General features: G+C 38.4%; 1 protein-coding gene across 1 annotated transcript; it reads right to left on the bottom strand.

Annotated features, from left to right (window-relative positions):
* Window positions 1-818: 818 nt before the first annotated feature.
* TRIADDRAFT_55959 (uncharacterized protein) lies at window positions 819-3,526 on the bottom strand (the record flags this gene model as incomplete). The annotated part of the gene is made up of 5 exons (XM_002111646.1): window positions 819-1,754; window positions 2,021-2,277; window positions 2,496-2,643; window positions 3,041-3,166; window positions 3,455-3,526. The coding sequence occupies 5 exons, from the start codon at window positions 3,524-3,526 to the stop codon at window positions 819-821; spliced, it is 1,539 nt and encodes a 512-aa protein (XP_002111682.1).
* Between the last annotated feature and the right edge of the window lie 7,440 nt (window positions 3,527-10,966).

Genomic DNA, 10,966 nt, shown 5'->3' with positions numbered 1-10,966 from the left:
TAGCAAGCACTACAGGAATAAAAAGCTATTACAACGACACAATGAATATTTCACTCTTTGCTTTTACTCTAACAGCTACGAGGTCTTTATTTGATTACATCTGCAGTTGTGCACTCTATTTAGGCATATACATTCAGTACAAGATACAGGGAGTTAAAAAGTAATACTCTAAAACTGCAGTATTTTCAACAACTGTTGCCTTTACTGTGTAGTGTATATGGTAATTTAGTACTCATAAAATAGCTTGGAAATTAGCTCCCTTGGATCACTACAGTTTATATGTACTTGATGCCAATTTCACGATCGCTATTATAGTCGGAACGTATCCTAAAGCTGTCTAGTAACTCTAGACTACATGTTATACTTTCAGTTATAATATACAAGTAATAATATGAACTGCTACTATAATGTTTGCGTTTTATACGATACAGTGCTCGCATAGATGTGCGCATTACCGATGATTAATTATAGTACAGTAATAAGAAATAAATACCATAATTGATAGTCATTGTCCGTGCTAGTGTAGTGATACCATTGACGATTTCTCGATATACTGTGTGGCATGGATGGACAATAGACCATAGCATTTTAATCTAACAATACTTTAATCCAAGATAGTTTGAATTCAAGTGTGATAGTTACAGCATACCTATTAAAATTGCTGTAATAATAGAAATGCTTGATGTGTACATTTAGATCAGTAAAATATCTGCTTTATGCTAACCAATTAATATACGAATATAGTAATAAAATGAATAATGATACTACCAGAATTAGCCAGCTATGATATTACTGCTAGACAGCATTTACTCCGACATTTATATATTAGGGTCATAAAATTGATATTTAGAGTTACATTTGATCTTTACTTCGTCTTTAGGATCAAAATCGTTGGTAAGTGGAACCTTCATAGGATTCTCCGGTTCCTTGTTTGATTTCATGATTACTGCAGCGATAATGACGGTGGCAACCAGGATAATAGCACAGCCACCAGCAATGATTACGATAGCAGTTGTTGAAATGCCTTTTTTATCGCTAATTTTATCGGTATCAGGAACAGGTTCGCGATCAGCGTTTCCTATACCATTTGTATTTCCAACATGATCAGGGACTTTATGATTTTGATTATTTCCTGGTTTCATGTTTGGTATACTTCCATCAGTATTATGGTGAGTTGGGGGAAACATTAATGCTGGTATAATAAGAGTCTTCTTGAAGTTACGAACCATACTTTGGAGATCCGGGAACTGCTGTAGAATATTGGTAACATCTGCCAATGCTTGATGTATAATCTGTAAACGCCTTAAATCTTGAGCGCGTCGTATCGGTGCTTCCTTTGGTGATAAATGCTTGAAATGGGAAAATTGCCTGATCAAAAAGTGGTGTTCGTGGCCGAAAACTCGCATAACTTTTTCAACTGCTCTCATCAATTTGGCTTTATTGATGTTACTTTGGTTGAGAATCTTGGTCAAGGCTTCCAAAATTTTGCTCTTCTTATTACTAATTACCTTGTAGGCGCATACGTAGTGTTGCCGATGTAAAATCAACAAAAGCTTTTGGGTCTCAGATAGAAAACTTTTTGCTGTAGTGTTTCGAAGCGATAGCGATGCTTTCTCCTTCTTTTTTAAGTGCATTAGTGTATGCTGTAGTTTTTCATTTCTTCGTTTCAATAGTGAAGTTCTAACGTGACTAAAAGTTTTGGAATCACATATACCGTTGGGGAAGAAATTGATGTGATGGGAATGATTTGATTTCTGTAATAAAAACAACACTATTATATGATATATGTACTGCCCCAAATTATTTCATTATCGTTCATAGATGATATTGCAAATGATACTAGAATTAGCATAACGGATATGTCACACTAATTAAGTCCTATTGGATTATTTTGGAGAGATGTTGAAAAAATAGGAAATAAAATATATATGTTGCTGAAATTTCTGATGTACTATTGATTCATTTATTTATTTATTAGGGCAGACTTGAAAAATGTAGTGTAAATTATCAACATGCTTACAGGTTTGTCCGCGTTACAGCAGCTAAACTGGATGCCTTGGTATTGATCAGCGCTACATTTACTTAAAGTGGGTGTTTGATATTCTAGCGGAGAGTATTCGTGGATCACTTTATTCTTTCCTGTCGCACGGCACTTGTCATGAGCGATTTTGACCCAAATATCTTCATCCTTACAAGGACCTGTATGATTCATGACGAAATCAAACTTGCAATGCTTATCTTCTGGAACTGAGACGGCATGACCAAAAAAGAGCCCAACTATAAATAAGACAAGGAAGCTTGTAGTTCAAACTCTTCTTGGTTATACATCAAAGTAATTGTTACTTTGTACTTTGAAATTAATCTTGAAGCAATTGATAGGCTTAGTACAATTTTAATCTTTCACTGTACACGATATGTTGTAGACAATTATAAAAGTAGTACTACAATATCATTTATCAGGCAGATGTCATGGATAAAAGGCGATCAATACTTACCGACACATCGGTAAACCCTACTTGTACCGCTGAAATAGCACATTTTGCGTTCATTATCGCACCAGTTATTAAAGTGCTGATACATATTCTCATGAACGATATTGACGATGTCATAATCTTTATAAACCTTGCGACAATAGTCTAGAATCTAAGGAATAAAATTGAAAGTCAATTAAGACCAATACAATCCATTACTGCACAGTAGATAAGGGAAAGGTTTAAATAATTGATTTTAGTTGAAGGATAACGCCAAAGTCATCAAGTTTGAATTACTTCCATAAAGGCGTTCAACACTACAGATGTTGTTAACGACTGAAAGCTAAGTAGTCGATTAAAACTCAACGTTATCATGAGATTTACTGTATGTAGAAAGACATGGTGGTATCTTTACGCCAATTTATACTTTTGCATATCGTTCGATGTAGGCTAGTAAGGCTGGTTAACCAGCCTTACTAGAGTACTCGCTTAAATTTGATACGTAATCACACTGTTTGTACACTAGTCGTTTATGGTTCTTAGGTTACCTTTATTTATCCAATACAAACCTCTGTTTTATTCTTTGGGCATTGAGCAATACCACTTTTATCGTCAACAAAGTCTTTGGACACAAGATCATAATACTTGGGGACCTTATTGCAATTAAAGGTCACGCGAAGGACGTATGGATCTTTCTACACAGACCAAAATAAAGAAAAAAAAAGAAAATCAATACTGGTAACACTGAATGTATGTGCAGAGGAATAAACTGGATATATCACGTAGTTTTAATAGCAAGTAAGACCTGATACAACTATCATATGTAAACTACAACTTCTTGACAAATGAGACAGTCCACTATTAAAATGAAGAACATAGACAGCTTCAAAATGATATTGAAAACTATTCTTTCATGACATTGCTACGTTGCTGGATCTGTTTGTATTTCTTGCATTCACTATTATTCCTAAGTTAACTCTAACTTCAACAATACAGAAGGAGATTTGTTCCATTGACCAAATAATTGCTGTAGTTATTGGCATATATTGGGCCATGGTTTAATGTTACAATAACTAGCTATTGTATGTAGGAGAATAAATTAAACGCGTATTTAAAATCCCCCGGTGGATTTGTCCCCTAGCCTGTAGGCTAATTGCGTAAGCGAGGTATCATCTGGACAGAATTCATTAATTATTACCGTCTAGTTTCAAGAATATTGAGAGTAGATTGGCGTTTACTGTAGTTCTATACTTGAAATAAGAGTAAGGCATATCCGATTATGATTATTATCAACGTCGATGATATTGAAAATGGATAGCGAAGAGTCATTTTGTAATAAATAAATGACTGACAGTGCGATATTTAGTATCCTATTGATCAATTGAGCTTTAATGGATAGAAATATTTACGCTACAGTATAATTCGACAGCGAAGATGACTTAGCCCACTGGATGTCTGATTGGCTTGGTAAATAGTCGGGAATAGGATTTGAAAATTGGCGAAGCGTGTACTGTATGGTGAGCCACAGTCGTTGGTTGGGATTAGGGCTTATAGCCGTGTACCCTTTCTACATCGGCGTCCTTATTAATTAATGATGTATTCTAGGTCCATTTTATAATAAAAAGTTTGGCTTACATCAAGGATTAGTTAATTAAATCTCATCTATCATTTTCTTAACTAATTGATAATGTGTGCTTAGACTGCGCTCCTGTCGAGTTTAGCGATGATTACAATTACAAAGTCTTGCAAATAGTATACAGCCATGAGTCTGAAAGCTTATGCTATTTAGTACTCTATTGCACTTTATTCCAATATTCAATAAGTTGTTTCTGTGGCTATCTAAATATCCCTTTCCCAATTTTTGTATTCAATAAGCGTCCATGGGTCATGAAAGTGAAATGGCTACTAGCCAAGTTGGAGTCATTTTTTTAGGCGTACAATGCAACGCTTCAGTACAAGGTATCCTTGATCAGGTTTTATTGCCATTGCGTGTCAAAATATGAAGGACATTAACAGGAGAACCCCGAGCCTTTTTAAAGTGCTTGGACATCTTGGTAAAGTAGAAATAGAAGGGTTTATGCCGAACGAACTGCTATCATCTACCGGGCTTACCCACATATTACAGTTTCAAAGTAGTGAATCAATCAATATTTTTCCTATAAACAATTTTCATGTTAACATGTGTCAAACTCGGCATGGATAAAAAAATTAGTTAAGCTTCTTTATTTCCATTTACTGTTTTATCCTGGGTTCATCTCCTGAAAAAGGACTATTTAACCTTTGGCTTACGCTAAAAGTGCTCCTAACGACCAAAACAGTTGGTAAAATATACCATATTAGTTTAACCCAAGTGGGCATCAGCCTTGAACTAAATCTTTCATGATTGGCATCGCAAAATCCTATTGATCTTTCCAACAGTGCACGTAACATCAATAAATAAATAGTGCTTTCCTTTTTGGACGAAATTAACGTGTAAGCTCATGGCTCCATGGACATTGTACAGTGCAGGATTTATGATAAGAAATGGATGTCATGAAAATCTGGCAAAAGAAGATAAAAATGTTGCAAAATCTCCCTAATTGAGTCAGACCCATCCAAGATGGCCGAATTTTACAAATGCCATGACGAAAGACATGCAGAAAGTAACAACTCGTTTAGTAAACTTTCATCCTTTGGTATATTCAAGTTTTCTATATTATAGAATGCAGTCCAATCAAGTTGGACAGCAAGCATGCAGACTAGGTATGATGATTGATTGCAAAATGGTTAGTGGCGATTCTTTATCGGTAATACAAGGAGAGATAATCCATTCAAGGGGGAAAGAAGGAGAAATTTTCCTGGAAAGGAGGGCTTGAAAAACTACGACAGAGGTTTCATTTATTACTTCCTAGGCCTAAATTGATTTAATTTCCAATCTTTATTCCAGCATTGTGTCCAGGAAGTCCCTTATCCAAACCACATTACGCTATTGGTGTTTATATGAAAGTGTCGTCGGTTGAATTCACGATTGAATAAGTCGACGACGATCCATTGGAAAATCTTTTTTTTTGCAAGCGTTGCTGGATTACAGCATTAAAATCAACTTTGCGCTACTGTTATCATGGTTGTATAGTACTTTCCATCTTGTCAATGATAAAGAGAGTAACACATTGATTTACTTTCTCTTCTCTATCGGTAAGTTAAAACGCTGCGTGATCGACATTTGTTCAGGATATTGATTGAAGATGGTAATGGGGAATGGAGACGGGGCGAAAGATTGTGATGTATTTTCCTTGCCATCACTTGATTACAACACGCAATCCAATGCTTTTCTCCACTTTGAAATGTTCTTGAATGCATTTTTCAATCTACCAACACTAACCGACGTAGCTACATCGTGGATTGGATTGCAGTCGTATGGTTGTTGGCAAGTACTATGCGCCTATGGCGATGGGGGAAAAAAAAGAAGATTTTTTTGCCATGGTTTCCATGTTGGTCGTTGGTTGAAATTGGCAATAAGATCGACCAGGAGACAGGAGGGTCTTCCATATGCAATCGTGATTGATTGGCGGCATGACCAGTTGATTTTCTCTTTTGCGCTGCCGTTAGCAGAATTGTGTCATTAGTACGGCGGCATAATGAAAGGAAAGGGGGAAAAAACCCTTCACGACCACTGTCTACAGTCTAGCGTTTTTACTCTGTCGGCTACTTCCTTGACTGCAGAATGATAGTACTGTCTACCGCAGTTGAAGTAGTGATGAAAGGGGAGAAAAAAAAAAAAGAAGAAAGAAAACGATGGCAGATTACTCGTGTTATCCTCATTTTTTTTTTAGAGGAGATCACTCGTCCATTTATAGCCCCATCCAAGTAGAATCCTATTTCATGAATGCTTTCCTCCATGAACTTGTAGTCTCATGCCATTCTATTGAAACTCCGTTGAAAAAACAATCTGGTTTACTTACCCACTAGGAACACTAGTCTATCATGGTAGAAATGACAAATAAGTCAAAAGAGTTGAGGAAAAAACCCCCCAAAAACAAGAGGGGAAAAAAAATAAAAAAACGACGCGGAGGAAGAAGAATTGAAAGATCAAGTTCTTCTCACTGCGTCGTCATTCTATCTTGACCGTGATGGTCCTATTTGCACTTGTACTCGTTGGCATCATTGAAGACGACAGGATTTCGTCTTGGTAGAATTAGAGTATTCTGTTTTTTTCTTGTTTGTTTGCTCAATTTATGACGACGATAGTAACATCATTATCCATATCATCATGCCAACTGGTGGTGCAACAACTTCTTACCTTAATAAGTCCATCGCAAGCCATGAACAAGGCAAACAGTAGAATGACTACTCGCATCTTTTGGCCTTTAATGTTGCGATTGGAAAGGAATAACTACCTTGGAATTTCTCCTAGTTCAACTAATTGAATAATTTGGCGTTAAAGATCTTTCGCTGATGGAGGAAGAAAAAAAAAACTGAAGCAATTTGCTAGTCGACTACAAATTAAAAATGCCCATCACTGAATGGATGGGGTGCTTGTTCACTCCATTGGTGTTATACTGTCTGTAAGCATTTCTTGGCAAAGGCTGTTTTCGACTGCTTTCAAGCAGTCAACAGCGCACAGTACAGCGTCGACTCAATACTGTACCAGACTACAGTACCAAGCCTTGAGTACAAAGTTCAGTCCAGTACAGTACTTTACATTATAAGAAAGGTGCAGTTTCTTTGCAGCGTACAGTACTCAGTGGGCTCAACACTGTACCAGGCCTTGAGTACAAAGTTCAGTACAGTACTGTACTGTACTTTACATTGTACTGTACTGTAAGAAAGGTGCAGTTTCGTTGCAGCGTACAGTACTCAGTGGACTCAACACTGTACCAGACTACAGTACAAAGTTCATGCCAATGTCGAGTACAGTACTTTACATTGTAAGAAAGGTGCAGTTTCGTTGCAGCGTACAGTACTCAGTGGACTCAACACTGTACCAGACTACAGTACAAAGTTCATGCCAATGTCGAGTACAGTACTTTACATTGTAAGAAAGGTGCAGTTTCGTTGCAGCGTACAGTACTCAGTGGACTCAACACTGTACAGTGTACAGTCCAGTACAGTACTGTACTTTACATTGTAAGAAAGGTGCAGTTTCTTTGCAGCGTACAGTACTCAGTGGGCTCAACACTGTACCATGCCTTGAGTACAAAGTTCAGTACAGTACTGTACTGTACTTTACATTGTACTGTAAGAAAGGTGCAGTTTCGTTGCAGCGTACAGTACTCAGTGGACTCAACACTGTACCAGACTACAGTACAAAGTTCATGCCAATGTCGAGTACAGTACTTTACATTGTAAGAAAGGTGCAGTTTCTTTGCAGCGTACAGTACTCAGTGGACTCAACACTGTACCAAACTACAGTACAAAGTTCATGCCAATGTCGAGTACAGTACTTTACATTGTAAGAAAGGTGCAGTTTCGTTGCAGCGTACAGTACTCAGTGGACTCAACACTGTACAGTGTACAGTCCAGTACAGTACTGTACTTTACATTGTAAGAAAGGTGCAGTTTCTTTGCAGCGTACAGTACTCAGTGGACTCAACACTCTACCAGGCCTTGAGTACAAAGTTCAGTACAGTACTGTACTTTACATTGTAGAAGGTACAGTTTCTTTGCAGCGTACTGTACAGTATTATGCTGTCAATACTGTACTTTACGTAAGCAAATTTGAAGAAGAACACATATGAAATCTTGGACTCATAAGCTATGTACTAATCCAATAACTGGAGTCAAATGGATTGAAATTGCATCATGTTATTTCATTTTATAAAATCTGGAAAGAAAGGACTCACGGTGTACATGTGTACAGTAGAACGCCGTTAAAATACTGTAGTAGAGCATCAAGGCCTTCAGAACAAAGTTCATTTCAAAGTGGTGTACAACCCAGTGTACATTCATTAGTACTTGCAAAGACTTTGCGGTACGCATACATGATTTGTAGTACTGTAGGCAGACACTTTTCATTTCTACTGTACACTACTAATTTAAGAATAGCACAGTACAGCTGTATATGCTGTATTGTACACTGTACAGTAACTAGAAAGCTCTTCTAAATACCTAACAATTAGTTACTAATATTATCAATAATAGTAATTAGTAAGTAGAAAGCACTTCAAAATACAGTACCTGGTCAAGTGGATCATGGACTACAGAGTACAGTACAGTACTGTACTGTCGAAAGCAGTTTAAAATACGTACTGTGACGTCAGTGTACAATGTACTGTAGTATGTGGTCCAAACTACAGTATGTACTGTAGTTTATGACTGTCAGTACTGTACTAGTACTAGTACAGTACGCAAGAGAAAGCACAACGAAGTGGAGTCGGCTTCACTTCGTTGTGCTTTCTCTAGTAATGTCGTCGGCCATAACTCATCACGGTGTGGAGTAGTGGAATCAAAGAGGCTTTTTTTACCTGCACATTGGTCAAGATTGACTGAAGTCAAAGAACAATACAATATCCTATTCAAGCTTACCTCCAGCATAAGTACAAATCCTATCCTGATATTGTGATTTGTGCCTATACTGTCTATTATTGTGCAGGTATGCATGGTAGTAGACTGCTCACTATACAAGTAGTCTATCGACTGGATGCCAGCCCAACCACAAGTGATCCACCAAAATAAATAAATAATTATCATCATCATCATTCATCCATTGATATACTACACATTGACCTACAACGATACAGTATGTCGTCATCATTTGATGCATTTTGAATACCATTAGTATTAAGATAAGCAAAGTAGAAAGAGGAATGCATTATCCACACTTGTATCCCATATGCTGGTGATGGCGAATTGTTTCCTTTCAATGAATCATCATTTCATTGCACCATCAAGTACGTCTACGTCTACGCGCTAAAATCCATTTTCTGCCATTTTACTGTATGCTACAGTACAGTACAACACCGCAGTACAGTCTAGTACTGTACACTGTACACTGTAAAAAGGTACGGTATGGTTACACACTGGCACAGTCAATCCACGGTACTACAGATAGTATAGAGTGGACTGACATGTACCATTCTGTATGAGAAAAAGCCACTGGCGTCTACAGTGTACAGTACAGTAAAGGGACACACTCGCACAGTCTAATCCACGGTACTACGGACATTGCAGAGTGGACTGACATGCACCATTCTGTATGAGAAAAAGTCACCGGCGTCTACAGTGTACAGTACAGTAAAACGGGACACACTGGCACAGTCCAATCCACGGTACTACAGACAGTACAGAGTGGACTGACATGCACCATTCTGTATGAGAAAAAGCCACTAGCGTCTACAGTGTACAGTACAGTACAGTACAGTAAAAAAGGGACACACTGGCACAGTCCAATCCACGGCACTACAGACAGCACAGAGTGGACTGACATACACCATTCTGTATGAGAAAAAGCCACTGGCGTCTACAGTGTACAGTACAGTAAAGGGACACACTCGCACAGTCTAATCCACGGTACTACGGACATTGCAGAGTGGACTGACATGCACCATTCTGTATGAGAAAAAGTCACCGGCGTCTACAGTGTACAGTACAGTACGGGACACACTGGCACAGTCCAATCCACGGTACTACAGACAGTACAGAGTGGACTGACATGCACCATTCTGTATGAGAAAAAGCCACTAGCGTCTACAATGTACAGTACAGTACAGTACAGTACAGTACAGTAAAAAAGGGACACACTGGCACAGTCCAATCCACGGTACTACAGACAGCACAGAGTGGACTGACATACACCATTCTGTATGAGAAAAAGCCACTGGCGTCTACAGTGTACAGTACACCCTCGCACAGTCCAATCCACGGCACTACAGACAGTACAGAGTGGACTGACATACACCATTCTGTATGAGAAAAAGCCACTGGCGTCTACAGTGTACAGTACACCCTCGCACAGTCCAATCCACGGCACTACAGACAGTACAGAGTGGACTGACATACACCATTCTGTATGAGAAAAAGCCACTGGCGTCTACAGTGTACAGTACACCCTCGCACAGTCCAATCCACGGCACTACAGACAGTACAGAGTGGACTGATATACACCATTCTGTATGAGAAAAAGCCACTGGCGCCTACAGTGTACAGTACACCCTCGCACAGTCCAATCCACGGCACTACAGACAGTACAGAGCGGACTGACATACACCATTCTGTATGAGAAAAAGCCACTGGCGCCTACAGTGTACAGTACCATATCGCTGGCTTGAGTGTCTACTATACTGTACAGTACAGTACAGAGTCTGCAGTGTAGTCAATGCTCCTCGATCACTCACTCCTGTACTGTACTGTACTGTACCCTACTGCTGAGTTCAAACAGCCAACAACTCTTCTCTCTCGCCATCGCTTTGTAGCTTTTCTGAAGCTTAAGCTATTCTTTCCAATTCAAGATAGAAAACAACTAAACTACTTGTTGTATTCTCTACCAATAAGCTTGAGAAGAAGAAGAAATCCACCAT

The sequence above is a fragment of the Trichoplax adhaerens genome, genomic scaffold (genome assembly GCF_000150275.1).
Source record: "Trichoplax adhaerens TRIADscaffold_4 genomic scaffold, whole genome shotgun sequence".
NCBI lineage: Eukaryota > Metazoa > Placozoa > Uniplacotomia > Trichoplacea > Trichoplacidae > Trichoplax > Trichoplax adhaerens.
Note: the sequence above shows the minus strand (reverse complement) of the source record. Positions and strands in the feature narration are given on the sequence as shown.